Source organism: Lutjanus erythropterus, chromosome 18, assembly GCF_056507025.1.
Source record: "Lutjanus erythropterus isolate fLutEry1 chromosome 18, fLutEry1.hap2, whole genome shotgun sequence".
Classification (NCBI taxonomy): domain Eukaryota; kingdom Metazoa; phylum Chordata; class Actinopteri; order Lutjaniformes; family Lutjanidae; genus Lutjanus; species Lutjanus erythropterus.
Genome location: NC_139334.1, coordinates 5,787,241 through 5,811,309, shown reverse-complemented (window position 1 = coordinate 5,811,309; position 24,069 = coordinate 5,787,241). Strand labels below are relative to the sequence as shown.

Below are 24,069 nucleotides of genomic sequence, written 5' to 3'. Positions count from 1 at the left end.
TTGTTTTAAATTATGAGCAGCAGTTTGAATCTGACTTATATGATTTTGGGGTGTCTTAGTGTGACACAATAATAAAAACTTACACAATTCACAATAGCCCTCTAACTATAATTTTTATTTTATTTAGGTTCCTCTGCACATATAAATAAGCATCTATAAAGTATTTTCCCTGATATTAGTTTTAAATTTGATGTGGCTGTGTTTGAACATTTATTCTGAAAGTGATTCATTGTTCTGGGAATCAATCAAACAAAACCCACATTAGATGTCAAATGGGTGCAACAAAATCTCTCTGTTCCTGCCTAATCTGATCTTAAACCAACTCAATGACGGGAGCTGAACTCAAACTTATACCGCTCCAGTTTTCTTTGGCAAAAGCAGTAATTTTACCTCGCAGAACATAATATTTGCTGCTCTACGTAAAACTGCTGTTTGTGTCAAAGAGTTTGGTGGCTTTGAATACAGCATAGATGGCGGTTTCAGTCTCCTGTCTAAACAGACTGTCTGACTTCAAAGTAAAGGTGGTGAAAATACAATTCCAAATTATAAATACAACATAGAATTAAACCATGGGTCGGGCCCCACAGGTGGAGTGTAGGGGAACTGCAGGTGTGGCGTGGATGAGCAGTAGAAAAACATGGAGGTAGCCAAGTTCGTTTATGTCGTTAAAATAATCAGAAACAAAAATGAGTTTACTGATGCTATAATGCTGATCTTTATTTCACTAAAATTCAACTTGGATCTTTTTATAAACAAATATATTGGTTGCTTCTAGTATCATTGGTAATGATTTTAAAAAACGTGGGATGTGGGGCATGAACTTTTTTCAGCTTCTTGAGTGGGGAATGCCAGAAAAAAAGTGAGAGCCACCGACTCGAACTGATACTGATTTTGATTCTGACATCCCTGCCCACAGCAGAGATGTCGGTTAAAACATGATCTGGTAAAATCAGCTGTTTTTACTTTTTTCATTTTTGTAGATGCTTTATGAGAAACTTTGTCATCCTAAAGTATAATATCCTGTACATGCATTTTTAAAATTTCAAGCTTAATTTTCCGAGGCTTTCATTCATTGCACATTTAGAAAAAAAAACTACCCTCTAATTCTGTGGTAAAAAGTAGCAACAAAGAGCTGTTATCACTTGCTTTGCTCATTAAAGGAAGGGTGAGGTGGACTGGTGGATTTATGAGGCGCAGCCTTCTTTACTGTATGTGTTCACTGAAGCTGTGAAGCTTAAATGAAGAGTAGAATTTCTCAGTTGCTGTCAAGTGTAGTGGTGGCTTGCCAGTGTGTATATATGTCTTATTGTAAATAATATGGTATAAATAGTACTGTGAGATAAACAAAGGCTGTCAGCGAACGTCATGAAACAAACTGTATTTCCACAATTGTTACACACAATTGCAGCATAATAAGGTATTTCCCCGTCGCACCCCACTAATCTGATGCAACATATTTGTAGGAAGCTGACTATCGGGTGAACTGTGACTGCTCTGTAATAAGCTCCTGAAACAAAAGTGCAGCAGTAAACTGCTTTTAAAAAACTTGCAAACAAGATTACAAACAGCTCATAATTACAAACAGCTAATTGTGTTCACACAATTGACTAGAGGGAAACTAATGAACAGATAATCACATGCACTCCTGCAATTCTGCATCCCCCCGTGACACACACCTCCCATCCTCTCCGTGCCCTGTTAAAGAGCCTAGTCGGAGGAAACAGTAATGATTCAGCCCTCCAATCAGGAGGCTGCCCCACATAACCAGCAGGTCTAAGGATGCACATTTGAATAAAACCGGGGCAGGAGCATTTAGAAGACTAAAAATACACCACAACACTCTGCTGCTGTTTCCAGTGTGTACAGTGAAACTAATGACATGACGTCACTGTGACTGTGTGAGACCATGAGCACGAGCCCTCCGCTCTGTCTGCTGATCCTCTGACACCATGACGGACTTTTCATTTGTTCAGCGACGATCACTCATCTTATTTCACGCACGTGACAAAACTGCCATCTGGAAACAATAACAGCAGACCCCCGAAGGCTGTGTTTTTTAAATGAATAATGCAGAGTGTTGTGCAACGATCCTTAAAGCATAAACAAGTATTTGAAATGTGTTTGAGAAACTGTTGTGTGTGAGATAAATGGCACAGAAAATCTTGAATCTTGAAACAACATTAAAGGGTGACTTCGGATTATTTGACGTGGGTTTGTATGAGTTATTACCTACAGCAGACGCTGGCTGACACCCCCCCAGTTTGAAGAAGTAGAAAATGGCACCAGTACAGAAGCTAAGAAATATTGTGCTATGTACAAGGTCAGAAACAAAATGTTAATTTAACCACTTAAGAAAGGTCTGCATAAAAAAATCTACATCTGTGTAAGTGTACACTGTATTTAGACTATTTTCATCACTTTACTTTGCTGTCAGGCCACCTTTTCCTGCAGGAAACCACTGTTATATTATTATAATATTATGTTATATCAGCCAAATGTTGGTCTCTTCAGAGGCAGTGGTAGATCAGCAACTGGCTCTCTCTTGGCAAAGTAAAGTGGTGAAAATATTGTAAAAATAATGAACACCTTACCTAATACTGATTTTTTTAAGGGGACACTTCCACAGCACTGCACGGCTTATCGTCCATGCTGGTGTTCCTCTCTGCGTCTCCAAACTGGGGGTGTGTTAAATGCCATCTACTGTAGCTCATATACAGACTAATGATAAGAACCTCATACGATCCCACTTCAATTAATCCAATTATCCCTTTCATTTTAATTTGGTCTCTCTGAATGATAAATTCACAGTCTAAGTCTGGTTCTTGTTTGATGATAATTTGGCGTGAGAGAGGAGAGAAGAGGGCAGCTTTTACAAACTTTGGCTGCCAGAGCTGGGGCCTCTAACTTCTCTCTATGGATGTTAGATGGCTTAACATTTGACACATAATATACTGTACTCACAGAGGATTTATCTCCTGGCAGGTGGTTGCCAAAATCTCCTGAATTTTCTTTTGGTTTACAGCATAAAAAATAACCTCCAAGCTCTTGAAAGACTTTGCTTTCTTCACTCATTATCAGAAGCGTCTTTCAAACAAACAGAACAGCCTGGAGCTTTTGCATGGCTTACATCACTGTTCAATTCGCTGATTGATTCATTGATTTTCAGTTTTTTTTACTTTCTCCAAACTCAGAACTGTTAGGGACTGGGGAAAATTGCCTGCGAGGATTTATGGCCTCATTTAGATGAATGTGTTAGAGAGTCAATTTACATTTTAAATGGAAACATTACCTTTCCTTTCCCCAGGATCAACCGACTGTTTATGAGTCACTATAAACACAGACGCAGTAAAGACGTCACCGTAGTGTAAGTTTTATGGTCCCATAGCGCACACCCACTCACTCCTGCCAGTCCACCTCTCCGCCTCGCCATCGATTTGGCCTGGTTTTCCTGGTGCAGGTGTCTGACTACGTCTTAAAATAAAGTGGGAGATGAAAACTTGAACTGAATAAATGGTGAAGCCAAAAGTGATGCAGTTAAACTTTTGTCTGCAATTTTCTGAATTGCTCACATCTTCTAAACCTTTTGAGTAAGGTGCATAATTTATTCTTGACCTTGAGTAAAGCAGCCGACAAAGGAATCTCACCTCAAGGTCCATTTATCAGCTGAGCTTTGGGTCATTTCACCAGCAAATTAAATTTATTCACTTGTCATGAACGGAAGATGGTTAAATATCCATTTTTTCTCAGCAATTTTTGGTGCATTTAATGCATTTATTAGATACAATGGAGAAATGAGAGGAAACTCCAGCGGGGGGTGTGCACATGGGAGGAGTCAACTGTCTTTGAGAAAGCTTTTCTAACACATGGTTAATGGTCTATTTTAACCCAAACCAAGATCTTTTTCCTAAACCTACCCATGTAATAATTCTACCTAAACCTAACCAAACTGCAATACAACAAACAAAAAAAAAATCCTTAAGATAATAAGTCAACAGTAAACTTTACAGGGTCTACAGGATATTAGGTGTCACATACTGTAAAGATTGTAAAGCTCCCTGAGGCAAAGTGTGATTTGTGATTTTGGGCTATATAAATAAATTTGATTAAGATCCACCACAAGCTAATCCTGGTGAGACCTTCAATGCTCTTTTGGGGCAAATTTCTTCCATGTCTGGGATCATCCCTTCCGAGCACTTTGAGGACTTCTCAACCAATGGAAGAAGGGACTGATGAACACGAACTGACAGCTGGTTTAACAGGGTTTCAAATGACGACGGGAAAGGTTGTTTTTATCCAGACGTCTCCTCTATGTTTTCTTTGAAGTTGATGCTCAAAGTAGCCGATGAAGATCATCTTCTATCAGGAAAGCTACTAAATGGACCTTGGGTAGGGACGTTTCATCAATATTTGATATCATCTGATATATCCTATATCTTTATATTCTGAGCTGACATGAGTTTTTCTTTCCACCCTTGCACATAGAGTTGTTGTCGAATGTGGCGGCTAATCATTGTTTGTTGTTTGTTTTACTATGTATGCAACTTTTGTTCTTGTATAATTGTGCAAATCAGTGGGTGCAAATGATCAGATGATACCTTAATTTTACCCCACTATTTAGCATTTATAAGCACTATATAAAGATTTAATGGTTTACAACAATTTGTAATGTTTTAAATACATGTAAAAACATGAAAACTACCTTGCATTCTATAATTTTTAATGACATTACATTCTTTTCTTTGTTTCTCCACTTCTGGAGCTCATACAATCAAGTGTCAGCTTCCATTATAAACATCCCACTGCCTGCCAGCAGACATCCTGTGTGCTTTAAGTATCTGACCATCACTTTCTAATACAGTCTTTTTACAGTATGAAAATAGCACTGTTTTCTGTTGTAGAAGAGAGCAGAGAGTGTGCAGTAATTTGTGTGTGTCAGTAAACTGTATAGGGGTATAAATGTGTGTGTGCGTGCAGCTCAGTGATCCTTCGTCAGTGGAAAGGTTGAGGAGTGGGAGGATGCTGAGTGAACCAGAGGTGCATTCTGAGTGTGTGTGTATGGTTTGGTGTGGTCAAAGTGAGTGTGTGTGTGTGTAGTATCGACTCTAAAAGCATGTTTTATAGATGCACACATACAGTATGGACATCCACACTCACACACAGGCACAGCACGCATCAGTGGCGTTTCCATGGATCCATAAGAGAGGACCACTGTCGCTCCTCAGCAGTCCAATCATGTGTTTCCAGTGGCCAGAAGCAGCTCATTACAGTCGGGTTTTCAACTCTGCAGATACAAATGTTTTGTAATCTCTAGTAATGTCTGATTTTATTATTTGAAACTGGGTTGATTTTATTTGTTTTGATCATTTGAAACTATTGTCTTTTTTTTTTTATCACGTTTCTTTTTCTTTTTCAAAGAGCTGCTGTCGCACAGTCACCATGTGAATTTACACACATTTATGAAAGAGCGTGTGTATGTATGATCTATGTTTACATGTGATGTTGGCGAGTGTGTTGTGTGATGCAGCCTTACGTTAATGATCAGTAGGAATGAGGAAAAAAATGATTCTTAGATGCATTGAGATTCTCTCTTGAAAGATTATTGATCAATGCAGAAACATCAATTGGAAATTCTCTACATCATGATTGGCATTAGCAATTTAATAAGACTGGTCAGTATGTTTCTTACAGCTGAACTAATTGGATGGTGACGTAACAGAGGTAAACACGTCTACTTCTTCAGTAGTATTGTAACCAGTGCTGTACATTTATTGCATTTATTTATTACGTTACTTGTCTGCTGCTTGCTTTCCCTCAGTTTGCATTATTCAAAATGCATCAGTAATTGTTTTATAATCGCACTGTAGCCCACTGAAGGCTCATTCATGCGAAATGTTAGACACACATATGAGCAGAGCCTTTTCATTTCATCTGCATTTCTGCACGTTTTCTGAAAGCTTACAGAAATAAACAAAACAAAGCTGTACCAGTGGTAGTCATGAGGGGCAGTGTAGCAATGTAGCCAACAGTTCAAGTGAGATATGGCCACAGGACATGACGAAGAAGTTTTAAAAATCCTCAAGTATTGGAAAATATATTCATCTTACAACTTCCAGCATCACCATCTTTGTTTTTGCCAGAAACTCTTGACTCTTCTTCATGTAAGTATGTGGGCAGCGACACTTATATCACTTGAAATGGATCTATCTGTTTTCATACGTTAAGGAGGTATAAATGAGCCTTGAATCGGAACTGAATCAAATCGTGAGGTGCTGAGAGATTTGGTCCATTCTCATTACCAACTCTTCACGAAACAACAGTTTGTCACCTGCCCTCAGGGACTCAAACTGAGTGGCAGAAAGCGATGCACCAGGCTTTTCAAGTGACTTCAATGTAAATCCATCAGTGGCTGTATAAGACATACTGAGCTGTCAATGTAAAACACAGGACTTACACCCAGGACAGGGGGGGATCATGTCCCATGTGAAAACCAAATGTTGTTGAAGGTGCATAACGTAACATGCATTATGTGACTTTCGTCTTGCGACGCCACTTGATGAACATATTGCACTGTTTGTAAACCCAATCATGGTATTCTTAACCTAACCAACCAAGTTTCACAGTGTTAACCACGTTAAAAAATGGCTTTCTGCCTATAACAGATACAGCCGTGGTAGCTTGTGCTTCAGTATCAGATGCCGAAGGGATGAGAACAGAACAGTCCACATATGGAACCAGGAAACCAGGGTTCAAGTCCTGTGAGAAACTACAAGTGAACGTGTATTTATTAAAGTTTTGAGTGACTTCAGTTTCATTATTCATCATGTAACATTTGTACATTTTTACCCCAACCACAATCTTTTTTGTGTGCCTAAACCTAAACCATGTCATGTGACTTACATAACACAGTTAAGGTCTGGTAAGCCTGTCGCTGCCGGTACTCTCTCCAGCAGTAATATATGTAGTTTTGGCAGTAATTGGCAATCGACCTGTTCTGTCATGTAGGTGTGAGGATGTGTTGGTTAATATTGGTCAACACTGAGCTTGGAAGTGTGTGTGTGTGTGTGTGCAGCAGTTTATAGTACCTGCCTGAAATGAGATTCAAAGGTCAGCTTGGCTCACATCAAACACACACACACACACACACACACACACACACACACACACACACAGGGCTTTGCAGAAAACAACATGGTTATGTTCAGCCGCACTGTGTCAACTGTCTCAGATGTGAACAGCTCACACCACCCTGTTGTAACCCTTCATATATTTGTTTAGATGACAACACAGAAATGCCTGTAGTATCCAACACACACAGCCTCTCAACAAATACAACAGACTACGCAACGTCTCCCAACAACACCGTTTTAATATCTAAAGCTTGTACACACAACACAGACAGCAGTGTTTCTCACACATGCCTCTGCAATGCCTCCACGGTTGGTTTAATCATTTGGCAATAAAGCATCACTCTCTGCGAGCTCGCTGCCGCTCCACAATCCTCGGAAAACATGCCTCTCTAATTGCACATGAACACAAACTTACCCGCTGTGACTCGAGAGACGCAGAGACAGCCGAGGACGAGCAGGAAAAATCTCTCCATCTTTCTAACGCTCGGACGACGTGCGGTGGTCCCATTTACTCTGGCCGGGGGAGCTGCTGCTGCGTTAACCGGCGGACTGGTGCTGCTCGGCATTCACGTCAGTTCATGCGTATCGTCTCGACTGCAAAAAGGGGGAACAAACGACGGCGTGTGTCGGCGGCTCCTCAGCAGCAACACCTCCGCTCATTCAACAGCCTCCACCATCGTCCCCGAGCAGCCGACCAGCCACCAGCAGCCAGCCCGGTGAGCATTATTATCATCGACTGCTTGGTTTGCGTCGTCGCTCCTCCAACTGCGCTCCAGAACCCTCCCAGATCTGCTGCTGCTGCTGCTGCCGGTGATGCTGGAGGTGGTGCTCAGCCTCAGCACCGCTCGGCTGCTGCTGCTGCTGCTGCAGAGTGAAACGTGCTGGCTTTGTATATGAGCGCCTGGACTGTCCCTGCCTGCTGCCACACTGACTCCTGAAGGCTTTACAGTGAGGCAGGAAGGCTGAAAGACAGTCAGGACAAGCTGGCTAAATTATCCCTCAAATTATGAATCATTAAATGCTGGGGGAAAAAAAAGCTGAAACTTTAAGGTTTTCTACACTTTAAGGGCTGATCCAAAAAATATGAATCATTAAGTGCTGAAAAACATGCAGTTCAAAATGAAACTTAAGGATTTTCTATACTTACAGGCTTGATCACAAAAAGATTAAATGTTAAAAAAAACCAAGCAATTCAAAATGAAACTTGGGGAATTTTCTGTACTTACAGGCCTGATCCAAAAAATATGAATCGTTAAATGTTGAAAAATATGCAATTCAAAACAAAACTTTAAGAATTTTCTATACTTGTAGGCCTGACCCCCCAAAAATATGAATCAGTAAATACTGAAAACATACGATTCAAAATGAAACTTTGAGAATTTTCTAAATTTACAGGCCTGATCTAAAAAAATATGAATTGTTAAATGTTGAAAAACATGCAATTCCAGAGGAAACTAAGGATTTTCTATGCTTTACACGATCCCACTGCTCTGCTCAATAATTACAGTCTTTATTTTAGTTTAGAAATCATTTTCCAACATTTTTTCTGTCTTTTACCCTCTCAATCCACGTTACAACAACAGGACAGGTGTAATAATTTAGAATACACACTTCTTCTCTCTTGATCAAATGCACACTTGTCACAAAAAGCCCTCTCCTTTCTTCCTCTCTCTCATCCTCCTGCTGTTGTACTTGCCCACTTGGTGAGCTGGTACTCTGAATTATTGCTGCCCACTCCTCGATTAAATATGCATACACTGGCCCACGCAAACAGTCGCTTGTGCAAAGATAAAGTCTCTGCTTTGAACTGCTTTTTCCATTTCCAAAACAAACACGTGCCTCTCGACGTTCCCACTGAGCTGAGCCCCCCCTCATCGTCACATTGTTTCAGAGAGCGGGTAGAGAAGTGGATAAAAGTCAGCGTACAGTACCTGATGGTGTCCCTGCAGCGCTCTGTGGACTTCAAGCTCCCCAGGATATATGTGTGTGAGTGTGTGTAGGAAGTCCCAGCACTGTCCCCTAGCTGTGTCCCCAAGAAGTGTTTTCTTCACCCCGCTGTGCACCCCGATTCATAGCCCGCTGCCTCTGACGTGCTTCAGAGGAACACTGTTAGTGGTTGTGGAAGGGTTATTGTGCTGTTTTTTTTCCCCATGCTTCATTCTCCTGTAGGCTACTGCTCTCCCTCCATCTGTGTGTGTGTGTGTGTGTGTGTGAGTGAGGGAGAGGGAGAGTAAGTGAGTTTGTACTAGAGCTGCACTGTACCAAACACCACAATCATTTATCCGTAAGCGGCAATGGTGGAGGAAATAATCAAACCCTTTTCTTGAGTTCAAGTAGTGATAATGTAAAAACACTCATAGATAAAACTGCTGCATGAAAGTGTCCCTGTGACTGTTACACACCACTGTTAACCAGCACATGTTGACTTATAGTGTAGACAAATTTAAGGGAAGCCATGGCATTAAGATAAGAGTCTGAGTAATTCATAATGGAGACACATTTTTTGTGATATTTAGATAATATAAAGTGGGATTATATGAGGTTCTTATCAATAGTCAGTGCATAACAGTAGATGACGGTCGGCACACCCCCGCTTTGAAGACGCAGTAGTGTTAATGTAGGGAATTAAGCAAACAAGTTCAACAGCAAAACATATTTTAGCCACATAAAAAAGGCCAAACTAAAAAAAAAATCATTATCAGTTTTCATTGTTTTACCTGCTGTCAGGAAATTTTTTATATAAGGCAAATATTACTCTCTCCAAAACCACCAGACTCCTTTGGCAAAAACAACAATTTTACCTCACAAAACTTTGGAGTTGCGCAACTACCGCTTGCTTGATCAACGAGTTTGTGATATTGTGTGACTTCAGTGTTTTCAAAGGTTGTTCAGATTCACCAAAGTCGCACAATAAGACAATCAAACTAACCAATCGAGTCAGTGGTAGATCAGTAACTCTGCTGGTTCTGTATGGTAAAATTACTATGCTGTAAAATCAGCTATTTGCCCAACTGTTCATCTCAGCACTTTTTTTTCAGTTTCATCGATGTTTTTAAACATTCACCTAAGTCAAATATTTAAGTTAAGAAAATTTAAAATGTCTCCTTCATCTATTTAGGTTTAGCATCACCTGTTGAATAAAGCCTAATAGAACTGCAACACTTTTCTTGGTTGTTAGCGTTTTCCATTTCTCCCAGGCTTCTCTTTCTTTTCCTTTTTTTATTCTTCTTTTAATCAACACCAACACAGCAAGACAGTAAAGTACACCCAACTTCACAGTTTCACGGCAGGATTTTCACTCTACTCTTGCGCTTAACTTCTGTTATACCTGCCCCTGTCAATCATGGCAGATAGCAACTAATAACAAAGGTGTAAGTAACATTTTTTACATTTGTTACTCAACTTGGCATGTTGGGACTTTAGGAGACTTGGATGACACCAGACAAGCAGTATGGTGTAATTCTATGTTCTTTTTTACATTTAAAAACTGGCCACCATTTACTTCCATTGCTTGGGAGATTCTGCAACACGGTTTTCCTGTGAAACACCAGCAGTATTTTGTAGACTAAAAAACCTGACTTCCAATAGGCATGAGGGTGACTAGATAATGACTGAATTTTCATTTTTGGGTGAACTATCCCTTTAACTCTTAGGCAAGGGGACACGAAGAAGCCACTTAAATGTTAACATGCAAATATATAAATGAAATACATAAAGTGCATTAAATGATAATGAAATAATTATTGTAGGTCCATAATAAAGATGTGGAATTATTCTTATTACAATATATACACTGTTAACACTGTACACTGCACGGCTCAACAACATCCAACTGACATAGTAACTTAAGTGGTAAAAAATAACTTAAAATGTAATGTGTACAGTTACTACAGTGCAGTATGCATGCACATGCAAACCAAAACACAAGGGCAGGTGCTGAACCGAAAGTGAACAAATAATGAAATAACAAATAAATGTCTCGCACACTGCAGGGCTCCACTGTCCTGTTACTTAATGCACCAAAGTAGTGACGTGAGCTGTTTGTTCATTTCTTTATTTACTCCAGGTGTTGGACCAGGCAGGAGGCACACTGTCTGAGGTGACATCTTCAATTCATTGATCCCTGCCGGCCTCCGAGATGGTCCCCGCTGTTGATGGGTTCAGGTGAAACCATGTTTGGGGACGCATCCTCCTGAAGGCTGAGCACTCCAACAGAGACGTCTTTGGAGGCTTTCTCATCATCAATATTCAAACAGAGACATGAAAGAAAGTTCATGTTGCCACTTAATGTTTGTGAGGAATACTCCCATTTTACAAGTGAATCATCAGCTGTTTGCATGATCTGAGTTGAACGTAAAAAATACTAATAAAGAAAATAACTCAAACTGGAACACATTTCTTCAAAAATGACACAGGCACACTGAACAATAGGGACCCAAAGCCATATCCATTTCAGACAGTCACGGTGAAGTCTATGTTAATTCTTTCTGTTCGTTTCAGAAATGTGAAAAGGTGCAGAACTGGCATCAATACAAACAGTATCAATACAACAGAGTGTTGTGTGTACATGGTAAGTAAAAGGGTTTTCAGAGTTCGACTTTGGATAAAACAAAAACTCTGACTAATACTATGACTGACAGAAAAATCGCAAATGTTTCTTATTCCCACTTGACTGACTTTTTCTTCTTAGGGCAAATGTCATGGTGTTAATTGAAGAGGATGCATTAAGTTCAGCAGATGGAGCAGAGGCCAGCCAGACTGCTATTTATTCAGGGGGCACTGTGTCAGTGCGTGTTTATAACTCTAGGGGGTTGAAGAAAATCATTTTGCACATAGTCTGAACATAAACCAAATCTCCATCCTTACATAACATGTGTTGTTTCTGTAGGCAGCGTCCTAATTAACAAGGTCATTTTGTCAGAATTTTGGCATCATCCTTATTAAACCACAGGAAGATTTCAGACAGTCAGCCCTTTAATTTATATAACGTTTGAATTCACAATTGATGTTCCTGATGTGTGTTTTCTAGCTTGGGGATGCTGAAATGACAAATACTGCTCTGTCGTGAGGCCCTCGAGTGAACCAAGAAAATGTGATCATCATTATTGATGTTTGCTTCACAAGAAGACCTGATAAAGGTGCTGCTGTGCCTGTTTCATGGTAACCACTGAAAACAGGCAATATTAAGCATAATGAGGAAAAAAGAGTTAACAAACAGTGCATGCATGCATTCCCTTCCTCACAATTATTTTTCTCCTCATTAATCTCTGCCCACAGCAGACTCAAGCTTTTAAATTTACTTCAAAAGTTCAGCATCAGAAAAAAAAACACATCCATGATCCTTGTTTCATTTCTGTGTTCAGCTAACATGATTGTTGTAGCCATTGTAGAGGTACTCAGAATCAATCAGTCCATCATCACATCAATACAATACACAAACTATATGATATTGTTGTCATTTCCCTAGTGCTTTTACTGTCAGTTGTACAAAAAAATGTAATTTAACTAAGTATCAAGTGAATCAAGTGTTGAAGGGTTTTCTTTGTGGATGCTTTGTTTAAGATTTCTTTTTCAAAATACAGTTTTCTTGGAGTCCATTAATACATTTGCATTCATGAATCTGGTCCCTGACTACTTGCAACATTAAAATACACGACCGTTTGGTGATGAGGCGTAATTCCCATGTTCTACCATTTCTGCATACAAGCATTGATAACACTTCTGCCTCTCTTATGCTGTTGAAAATCAGATGCCTGTGAGCATCAAGAAGGTGTTTACAATCTAAAAGTACACATGAAGAACACCAATATGATTTTCTGACTGATAATCACAGTCAATGTGCTGCAGAGTAGAGGAGCACACATAGCTCAGGCAAATTGACTTCATTCATTTTAAGGCCTGACAGCCCACTGACTTGTCAACAGTTTCCACACTAGGAGGGGACTCTCAGGGATCTCTCAAACTCCTGGGCCAACAGAATGATAATGGTCTTTAAATTCAGCACTCAGCAAACACATAAAGGACTCAGCCCAAGCGAGTAATTTGCTTCCAGAAATTGGCCTCACTGATACTTTACAGTCTCCTACATTAAGCGCAGATCAAGCAGAAAATCAGCAATAAATCTGATGTCTTTATGGACATTCTAGTTCATCTATGTTCCTGTGAGGAAGGCATTGTTTATCTCAGTGTGTATGTGTGTGTGTGTGTGTGTGTGTGGTGGTGGTGTTTGTGTTTGGTCAGGGAAAAGGATTTGTATGGTCCCTGTAATCATTTTTCAAAAGGGGGAACGGGGGACCATGAAGTGGAACATTAGTCTAAAGCGATAGAGGTTACGCTCAGCTTATCCAGCCCTTTGAAGTGTCCCTTCTGCTAACACTGACTGCTGATCTACCGAACAAAATGTCAGGGAGGAGTGAATGGTCCACTTCAGACAAAAGAGAAATATGTTCGGGGAACCATTGCGACGAGGACTACGAGTACGTCCCAGTTTGCTAGCACATTTGGACGCCAGCTACGGCAGTTCGCCAACGATGATTGGGTTGAAACAGCTTTTCATAAATCTTAAGTCCTCCCTGCTAGGCAAACTGGTGATGCTAAACTGCTCAATTAAAACATAAGAAATGTCTTAGCAAGTTGATGCTTTTGGAATGTGTTAATCAAGGAAACAATGTAAACTCCCCAAATGTTGCTCAAACCTCTGTCTGCAGCACAGGAAATGAAGCATTTTTAGTTTTTGGTTTGTTTGGAATAATTATATGCCACGGTTTACATCCCACGGAGCTGAACAGATGAAGAAAAAAGCAAGAAAGTAATCATCCAAAGAAAGTCCAAAGACAAGACATAATGACAGGCAAGTTTTTTGATTACAGTTTCAAATATTTCTTACAGAGTCTTCAGAGGACTACAGAGGAAACACTGGAGTGGCTGCCGTCTTCTGCTTGAAATATACCCCAGATGAGGTGGCAGAAAAAAGACTGAATTTTGTCAAATGATTATTTTTTCATTCATTTTGAATATTGTCTTGAATTTTGTTCATCACCAGAAGGTTTTGTGAATCCACCTCTGTAGAAAACAAGGTTACAATAAAATATTATTTTGACAACCTGGTTTGTCATTTATCCAATTCAACTGCCAGACATTTGTGGATTCCAGTTTCACTAAGATTGAATAATTTGTTAACTTTTCTCTGCTCTGTCTTAAACTGACTACTTTGGGTCTGTCTGTCCAACTTTGGTATGATATCATCCAAGTTTCTCAGTATGTTGTTCCTTAATTCACAACACAAATGTGGCTCTGTTTGATGTCTTGCCGACAAAATCCATACTAACCAAATTTCATCTTCTTTCCTTAACACTGGATTTTATAATTGCTAATGCTGGGTTTTCAGGAGCTGAAATTAAAATTCAGCGTCTGTCCAATGTTGGAGGTTGATCACAAACCAACGTTGGGTTTTGCCCTCAACATGATTTTCTAACGTTTGAGCTTACTGTCAATCCTACATATGGTTTTGACAAATATTCAATTTTGATTTCTAACCGAAATTCAATGTCTGTTCAATGATGGAGGTTGATTTCAAGCCATTGTTGGGTCTTAATGGATATCCCAATTTTGATTTCAACATCTGTCCGAAATTGGAGGTTAATGTCAAGCCAGTAACTGATTTTTCTGTAAATGTCAATTTGTTAAGCCATAAGTAATGCTTTATCTCATATATTTTTAATGAAACAGAAGTCAAATTTAAATGTCTCACCATTGAAAGAACTGGAATCTGTAGCCTATAAAATGCTTGTATAATATGAACTCCCCTCATGTTGCTCAAAGCCCTGTCTGCAACACAGCATTTTTAATTTTAGGTTTGTTTGGAATAATTACACGCCATGATTTATATCCCACAGAGTTGAACAGATAAAGAAAAAAAACAGCGAAGTAATCATCCAAAGAAAATCCAAAGAAAAGACGTAATGACCGATGAGTGTTTTGATTGACGGCTGTGCTGATGATAAATATTGAAAAGAAATTGTGGATTGGATCTAAAATTGTCATAAAATGTGCGCTATCCAGCCTGGGAATGCCAACAGGATACCCTGAGGGGTGATGGCTGGGAATCTGACCATCTTGGATATTTTGCTTAGTCTGCTGCCACGACTACATTATGAGGAGGTTGTTTGAGTGTCAGCAAATAAACTCAATCCTGAACCTCTATTATGGTCCATATGTTCATTTTGAGTTGATATAGAATATAAAATCCTATGTATATTGCAGCCAGGGGCATTAGTTCATGGTTGTTTGAGACAATTCAGACATTTTGTTATGCATTTAATTTGAAATTGCTGAGGCATGAAGCTCAGCCATTATCACTTATAGTCACAAAGTAAAAACTCCATCTGACTAAGCACTATGGCCACAGAGGATTATAAAAAAGTCAAGACTCCAAAACACTTGCTAAAATCGACAAACCTGATATAGCATTTTTTTTTTCTTAAACACAGAATGAAACAGCAGCTACAACACCCCGGCATGAATATTTTACATGCACCAGTTTCCTGACGTGACATCGGAGCTTACTGGGACTTTTCTGCCTTTCAAAATGAGTTTGGATTATGAGCTCTGGCAGGTCGCTCAGAGGTGAGGACCAGGACCAAGAAGGGATTTTTTAGAGATCGGTGTGGTGGTGGAAGGAGGGATGGAGGAAGGAGGAAGCGAGGGACAGCGGTCTTTGTTCCTGTTTCAGCCTGATAGGATTGGGACTGTGGCCCAGGGAGAGGAGACACAACATAAACTGAGCTGTGACGGCAGGCGAAGGTGTGATTAAACCTGCGAGAGAAGAATTATAGTTCACACGTGGAAAAAGTTCAAAAAACTTATTTACTTTCTCTTCCCGTCTCCGGTCTTACTTTGAAATTTTTGATTGGCGGCGACTGTTGACATGTTAGCAGGAGCGAATGAGTTGGTTCTGCTCACATGTGGAGCAACTGTAGCTCTCGGATGATTGAGTTCCTGCTCATAATCCCATTACAGCGCTGCAGATTCAGAGTTCATTTGTAGCTTTGTGTGGAGACACGCTGCCGTGTGAAAATGAGGAAAATCTGAACTGGCAGCAGCTCACTGACTCAAAGCTTCTTATGGCAGAACAGGGAAGATGGAGCTTTTAAACTGACCGAAAATTAAAGTAAATTAATTTTAACGGTAGCAGAAAGCACAGCCACCTCTTACAAGCAAAAAGTAAACACCTTTCTTTGTAAATGTGCTTCCCCCTGAGGCAAATTACTTCTGTTTGCCGGTTTTGAAACTGTTTTGTATGAGAGGCAATTTTATGTGGCAACATGCTTTGTTGGGACATGGGACAACACACGCGTGTTGGATTATACAAAACAGAGGCTGGTTGAGTTTGATTGCAGTTCAGTTGTCAGGTTTTTCTAATATTTGATAGATTATAGTTATTTTGATGGCAAATCATAAAGCTATTTGACCACATTTAATGGTTCTGAGTACAGTGACGGCACCTAGCACAGAATGTAAATGTGTGTGTGAGGGGCAGGAGTGAAAAGAAGATTGCATGTAGTGGGGAACCAGCTCACAGAGAGTCATGATGCATTTCCTGCAGAACTCTTTTAAACTCTGATCAAGATTAAAATCGGTTTATTATGTCCCTCTGATTTAAATCATAAATAAATTTGGAAAAGAATATTGTCGCATTATCTCTGGACAGCTCAGCAACTTTTTGGCAGTAAATAACAACCTTGACATTTTCAAGTCTGGATTTGGGCCCAACCTCAGTACAGAGACTTCTCTTATCAAGGCTCTGAATGACAATAATCTCAGCATAGGTACTGGAGGAGTCTCCGTCCTTGTCTTATTAGACTTTAATGCAGCATTTGATAATATTGATTGCAATATATTAATAGACAAAATTGAACACTGGTTTGATCTCTCTGACATGGTCATGAATTGTTTCAAGTCTTACCTTCAAGAGCCTATTTTGTATCAATCGGTAGCTGCACATGAGAGTTTTTGAATAATATGTGGAGTTCCCCAGGGGTCGATTCTCTGGCCTCTGGTTATTTTCACATACTCCCGTTAACAGATGTTATTCGAAATTTTAAGGCTTCTTATCGCATGTGTGCGGATGACATACAAACATGTCCGTGTCTGTGTCACCAAACAAATACAGTTCAGCAGACTTCCTACAACAGCCCAAGAAAGCTTGGACTTGAACTTAAAGTCTGTTCTAACCTCAATTTCAGTAGTCACATCTGCATTCTAACACCTTACAAAACATGGCAAGCATCAGATTAAACATCAACACAGGATCTAGAGAAACTTGCTTTTGCTCATGGTTTTAATCGAAATGATCACTCTCTTGAGATATTTCACTGGTCTGGGGTTTCCTTCTGTCCTTCCTTCATGGATGGTTGGATTTACGTTGTTAGACAATGTCCCTCATTAACTGTTTGAAGAATTGAAGTTCAAGTAATAATATGTAAAAGTTAAAAATTATACGATTCTTATGACAGGTTGCATTCAAGCGCTCGCATTCTGTGGGGGAGACATCACTGCAGCAATGGCAGTTTGTTTATTTCTGGCAGTTCCCTGAATTCGTCTAATGCTTGTCCATAAAACACTGAACGGTTTATGTCTATGATCTCCTGACCCAGTACCTGGTTTACTGGCTGTTTCCAACTCAACCTGGTGCTCACACGTGGAACAAACTGCCAGAAGAGCTGAGACCTGAACCAATTCTGATTACTTCCAAATACAATCTAAAGACCCAACTGTTTAGCACAGCTTTTAATTAATTTTGTTCAAATCAAATTTATTTTATTTTATTGCTTTTATCCATTGTTCTTTGGATTAATGTTATTTTTTTTTTAATCTTTATTGTTTTTATTCTGTGTGCCTATTCCTCTTTTTTAAATTGCTTTTATTCTATGTGCTTCTTTTCACTTGTTTTTACTGTTTTTATCACTTTTTTGGGGGGGTTTGCTTGTGTACTCTGTAAAACACTTTGGGTTGCCTTCATATGAAATGTGCAATATAAATTTGCCCTACCTTCCCTTGCCAGTGCAAGAGGTGACCCCTCATTGTGCTGAAGGTGTGCATGCTCTTGCTCCTGCAGTTACATGTGTGTAACTATGTGCTTGTGTTAGCTTTCTTGCACTGGCTGCTGCATGAACGACTGCACGAGGGTGGAAGGCAAGAAGACTGTAAATCACTAAAGGCAGGAGGGAGGCAGACCTGACTTCTCTCTTAAGCAAGGAGACCATATCCAACTCTCTGTGGGACAGATAAAAGAAGTCAGGTCAGGGATGCAATTACAGTCTTCTTCTTCCTCCTCCCTCCTCACTGCCATCTCCGTCTCCACCCTGCCTCTGTCTCCCCAGCCTCTACATCCTCTTTGACTGACTCTGAGGAATTACAGGCTGGTTAATGACATTCAGCCGCTCCCCTCGACCACAGGAACGTCTTATCTCTCAGACTTTTGTTTGGGTTCAGTCTAAATTCAGTATTCTCCTCTCTCCTTTATTCTTTCTTTCATCATCTTAAACTTTTGGCTCTCCTCCATCCTTTCATTTCCATTCTGTCCTCACTTTTTGTTTTGTAATCTTTTTTTAAGTGGCTCTCTGATAACATCTTGCAGTCTTTAAGCGTGACTGTGAGATTTAGAGCAGGTCTCCGGGTCAGGGCTGTTCAGGCTGCTCATGCAGGCAATCAGGCCGTCCACCCAAATAATGGCCGCCATGAATCAAGCGGTGAACGAGACAGCCATTGGATTCAGCACCGCGGTCAGCACTTCTGCCTTTAACTAACCCTGCGAGTGGACGATAAAACTATAGTGGAGGCTGTTTGTGTTGAAATGAGTGTCACAGGCGCCTGCTCTCAGGTTAGCTCGGGCTGAATGATTTGATTTGGTGGAATAGTTACAGTGGAGAGGGAGCGTTTCTTCTCTTGGCGGAGAAGCCAATTTAATTGGCCATGTTTTGCATCACGAAGCACAATTGCATTGCTGTTTCTTTTTTGTTTTGTTTTGTTTTTTTATGAGAGGCTGCTGCAGGCCTCATTGGAATAAAGCTTTCTGACTCCTGCTGCAGCACCTATCCATCAAGATCGTAATCTTTACTTTAATGGGGAAGAGTTAATGTTTACTTTGTGAAGGGAAGGAAATGACCTGCCTGCTGTACATTAAAAAAAAGGAAAAAAAATAGCAAACCATTCATCTTCATGTGTTGTCTGTGGAATGTGCTCTGAAGTTTTCATTGATTTTAACTGCACCATAGGCCCAGATGAATGTAAGTACTGTGTTAAAGGGATAGTTCAGCTTATTTGAAGTGGGGTTGTATTAAGTACTTATCAATAGACAGTGTATTATGTATAGCAGATGCTGGTTGTTCACCACTTTACCATCAGACAGCCTTTTCCAATGTTATATAAGCCAAGTATCACAGTCTCCAAAGCCACCAGACTCCATCGCCAAAAACATTCATTTTACTTGTCGGAACACGGGAGCTGGAGGTCTACAGCTGCCACAATCCATTAGTTTGTTGGTGTTATTGTGTGACTTTGGTGTTTTAAAACGTTGGTTTGGATTCACCAAAGTCACACAAAAACACACACAAACTAACAAACTGGGCAGCAGCAGTCCAGCAACTCCTGCTCTCTGGAAAGAAAAATTACTGATTTTGCCCATGGACTTGGCGAGGAGAAAGCGATATTTGGCTTCTATAGTGGAGGTTTTCTGTTGGAAAAGTCTGTCTGAAGGCAAGGTAAAGCAGTGAAAATATTAGAAATACAGCATACATTTATTTTCTTTTTTGTTACTGCATGATTTGTGAATGTTTAGAATTAAGTTATTAATTAGGTTGTAAACACTTAAATCATCGATTGATGCTCACTCTTTTTGGCAAGATCCGGTCACACCTTACTAGAACATAGAACATAGTCTTACTAAGGAGTTACAAACATTTATAATTGGCATAAGGGAGCCTTATTGTAAAGTGTAAAACGATGCATACTGAAAATGTCAAGATAAACAATGCAGAAGCCTAAGATTATGAATCTGATTTGAAATGTTAATTTGATGTTTCAAGATATGGAAGTTGAATGCTTTTAACTTATTAACAAATATCTGATCCTAATTTAAATAACATTTATAAGGTTTATGAGTCTTACTGTAAAGTGGTACTGTTGTTTTATATTTGTGCCTTTTTCAAGTAGCTAAAATACATTTTGTTGCTGACCCCATCAACAGCAGTACATTTCTTAGTTTCTGTTTAGTAGTCCTCTCTACTTCTACAAAGTTAAGGTATGTAAACCAGCATCTACTATAAGTAATACTGACAATCAGTAAGTATTTCATACATCCCATCTCCACATCAAATATTCCAAAGTATGTCTTCAAGATGCAGCAATGGTTTTATTCACCTTTAATTTTTGATCTTTTTCAAAATTTTTTCGGCTCCTAGGCTACAGGAGTAGAACTTTGTGTGCTCAAATTACAGTGATAGATGTTCCCTTAAATGATCATTAGAAGAGCAGAAAAAATAGAGCAGCTTAGGTAACTCTCTGTGGGTGTGCGAGTGCTGAACTCTCTGATTCATAGCCCAATAAGTAAAACCTCTCACTTTCTGGTCTGCTCAGTTGGCCAAATGATGTTCTGCTTACACCCAGCGCTGCCAATGATCTAACATCCAAACAAAAATCGGCATTTGCAAATTCCCCCCTAGTGTTCATCAAAGCCGCATCGAAATCCACCACTTCTGAAAGCTCAAAGTGTGCGCAGATCATGCGAGATGAAACAGCGGAGATTGATTGAGAGAAATCCCCTAAGCTGCTTCTGCATCTGGTTTCTGCCACTCCGACTCTTGATCTGCAATGTCATTGAAGTTCCAGCGCTCCAAGAAAGCACTCAGGAAAACTACTGCGGCTGCTGAAAAAAAAGGAAAAAAGAAAAGGCTGACATCACCTTCCGCTGTTGGATGAATATTCATAAAGCAGGAGGAGTGGTGTAGGTGGTGAGGTGTTATTTATTTGCGTGTGTCCATGAGTGTCTGCGTATACACAAAAAAGGAGGAAGACATGATGAAAGTGCACATCTGACAAGCGCCTCGGTGGTTTGTGACAGGAGAGAGGTCACCTTATCCTCCTTGGCGCTGATGGGACTGTCAGATCTACTGACGTCACTGAGCCTCATCCTGACACACACACAAAGAAACTGACTTTTCTGTAGACAAGGTTTAACACAACTGCCACAAAATACATGAGAACATAAACAAAAAGTATGTTAAAGGGAAATTCTAGTTTCATTTAACTTTCTTAGAAAGTTAAGGCCGTCCTTCGTATAATTATGATAAGTTTCATGGTGATATCGCTATAAAGAAGAAGGGAAGAAAACATGTGGAGTCGGTTCATGTTACTTTAAACAAACCACAGTGAGCGAAAATGAAGCCAAACTGCCAAATTATCACCCCAACTATCTGTTGCAAAAATCCATCACAGTTACTCTACTACTCAGAGGTTGTGCAATAAGCCTGTCAATTTTTATTTTTTATTCAAACTACCATCCAAATGTGGAAAACATTTGAAAAATACCATCTTTAACTTCTGAATTCCATATTAAATCACTATGGCTGATCATTAGAGACTCTAAAAATGTTTTTTTCATTATTTAATCATTAACTAATCATTGGTAACTCTATAGCATTTGATTACGGGTTACTCATTAACTAATGGCTAACTAGTAGTTAGTTCCAGTGGTGGAACAAAGTAAGTGAAAAATACCACATAATTAATGTACTGTATATACTGATGCCAGAAAGAAATCTCAGTTATTTAACATACTTAGAGAACTCCTTACCATTGGCTTCAATCTTTTTTGTTTTTGATTACATTTCTATGCTGAAGGTTTTTATAGGTGTTTCTATAGACTTTGTGTAGCAGAGTAGTTTTACGAGCAGGTCAGTGCATCATCAGATGGTTTCAGGGAGTTACCAGGTTCTGTAAATGTATCGTGAAAACAATACAGCAACATATTGATATTAGAAAATGTACTTTATGATTTGAACTTTTGAATACTTAAGTATTTTTAAAAGCAAGTACTCTAGTTCTTTAACTCAAGTAAAATTTTGACAAAGTAACTTTCACTTGTAGTTGAGTAATATTTGACCAGGACTATCTAGACTTTGACTCAAGTACTGGGGTTGAGTACAAAAAAGGTGAGGTGTTACTTATTAACTAATGGTTAACCATCATGTTAGTTCCTCATTTCTTCTCTAGTAACTAGTCAATTTCTGTGTACTTTATTTCAAAGTGTTTCCAGACATAGGTATGTCATGTATAGTTCTTTAGTATATAACTGCCATGTGAAACCAAATTTAACCAGATCAAATGTATACGAATACGTGGACCTTTGTTTAGAACTTGGTTCGGACCCTAAAACTCCTCCCAGTCCTTCCAAATACTGAAAAGGATGCACACACACAAAGACACGTATGTACACATGAGAATAGGAGGATTAGAAGTGAGGACTGGGGGCTCACACAGGAGGAATAAGCACAAATTATGGCAACAGGAGACTAGAAATGCACCCTCCATGCTGCACTGTAAGCAGTCACACTGTGTTTGTGTGGGCGGACTCACTGGCTTGAGGAACACAATTACTGACACACCACAGCGCTCATTTGCCTCCTGAAACCGTGCATCAGCTGCTGCATTCTGTAGTGCCTCTCTCGAAACAATGCTTTGTCTCCCTGCTGATAGAATACTCAACAAACTCAAAGCAACACTGCTGCCCTTTGTGTGTATGTATGTATGTGTGTGTGTGTGTGTGTGTGTGTGTGTGTGTGTGTGTGTGTGTGTGTGTGTTGCTCTCTTTGCCCTGTTGTTGTAACACACTGCAAGGATGGTGCTGCAGCTGTGTTCTGCTGGCCGGCCTTTTCACTCTGTTGGCCTTTTCGCTTCAGCTCACACTCTTTTCCATCTCAGACATCGATACACTGAGCGGTCGCCTTGTTTAGCCTCCACACACAAACACACACCAACGTACACACAGACGATATACAATTGTCTCGCATTGATCTCATCAAGCTTCTATTGCGGCCTCTTGTACGGACACACATGCACACACTTGGATGTAAAACATGGAATTGACATCATTCATCAGCTGCCATGTCCTCAGTTTACACAAGCAGTTGTTACTTTTTAATTACCCAGCATCTGAATTTCACATTTTAGAGATTAAAGGTACAATGTGTTAGAATTTGTGGCGCACCGCTCAGATCTGCTGCTCACCGCTGCGCCCAAATTATTTGAACTTTGACCTTGTTTGCCGCTGACCTTTCAAAGCGCAACCAATGAGATAACAGCTCTATGTGACATAGCCAGAGGTGACACATACAAACAGAGGAGGGAGAGGAAATGGAAGAAAAACTCATTCTCTGTGTTTCCGAGTTCCCCGAACTGAACACCACAGTAAAATCATACCACGATCTCGGCAGGAAGAGTATTGCTTGGCGAAATGTCAGTAGTCAGACCGGTGTACCAGTCTTGTGATTAGGCAGAGTTCACAAACTACCGTTAAGCTAAATACAATGCTAACGTTAGTTTAGCTGTTTGTATTTGGATTAGTGCCTCGTAACAATAAACTGTTGTTTATCTCAGCAATAGAAAATCCTATCATGTTGTTACATAGAGCTGTAGTTTGTTTTTGCAGGAGTGTGCTTTTTCCTCCTTGTCCTTGCACATGATCAGCGGCAAAAACGCTTTGTGCTGGCTGTCCTGTTATTTTCCTATGGAGAGAGCGGTGGCGTCCGACCTAGCGGCACCACTACTCTCGCAGTGGTGCACCGCTTGGATCTGCCGCATCCTCGCCTTAGCTCCACCCAAAATGATTGTGATTGGTTTGGAGAAATAGAAAGTTGTTTATCCTAAAGCAGACTGAGCCAGACTT

General features: G+C 39.9%; 1 protein-coding gene across 2 annotated transcripts in view; it reads right to left on the bottom strand.

The window, feature by feature from the left end:
* Positions 1 to 8,004, bottom strand: part of fndc5a (fibronectin type III domain containing 5a) — a 42,553-nt gene extending 34,549 nt beyond the window's left edge. Inside the window, exon 1 of one of the 2 annotated variants that reach the window (XR_014772281.1) lies at positions 7,543 to 8,004. Coding sequence is in view for 1 of the 2 variants with exons in the window: in XM_084742359.1 (XP_084598485.1) it covers positions 7,543 to 7,693 (151 nt within the window). In the remaining variant the exon portion in view is untranslated. The remainder of the gene's footprint in view (positions 1 to 7,542) is intronic. The other variant, XM_084742359.1, reaches the window with a different exon arrangement.
* Between the last annotated feature and the right edge of the window lie 16,065 nt (positions 8,005 to 24,069).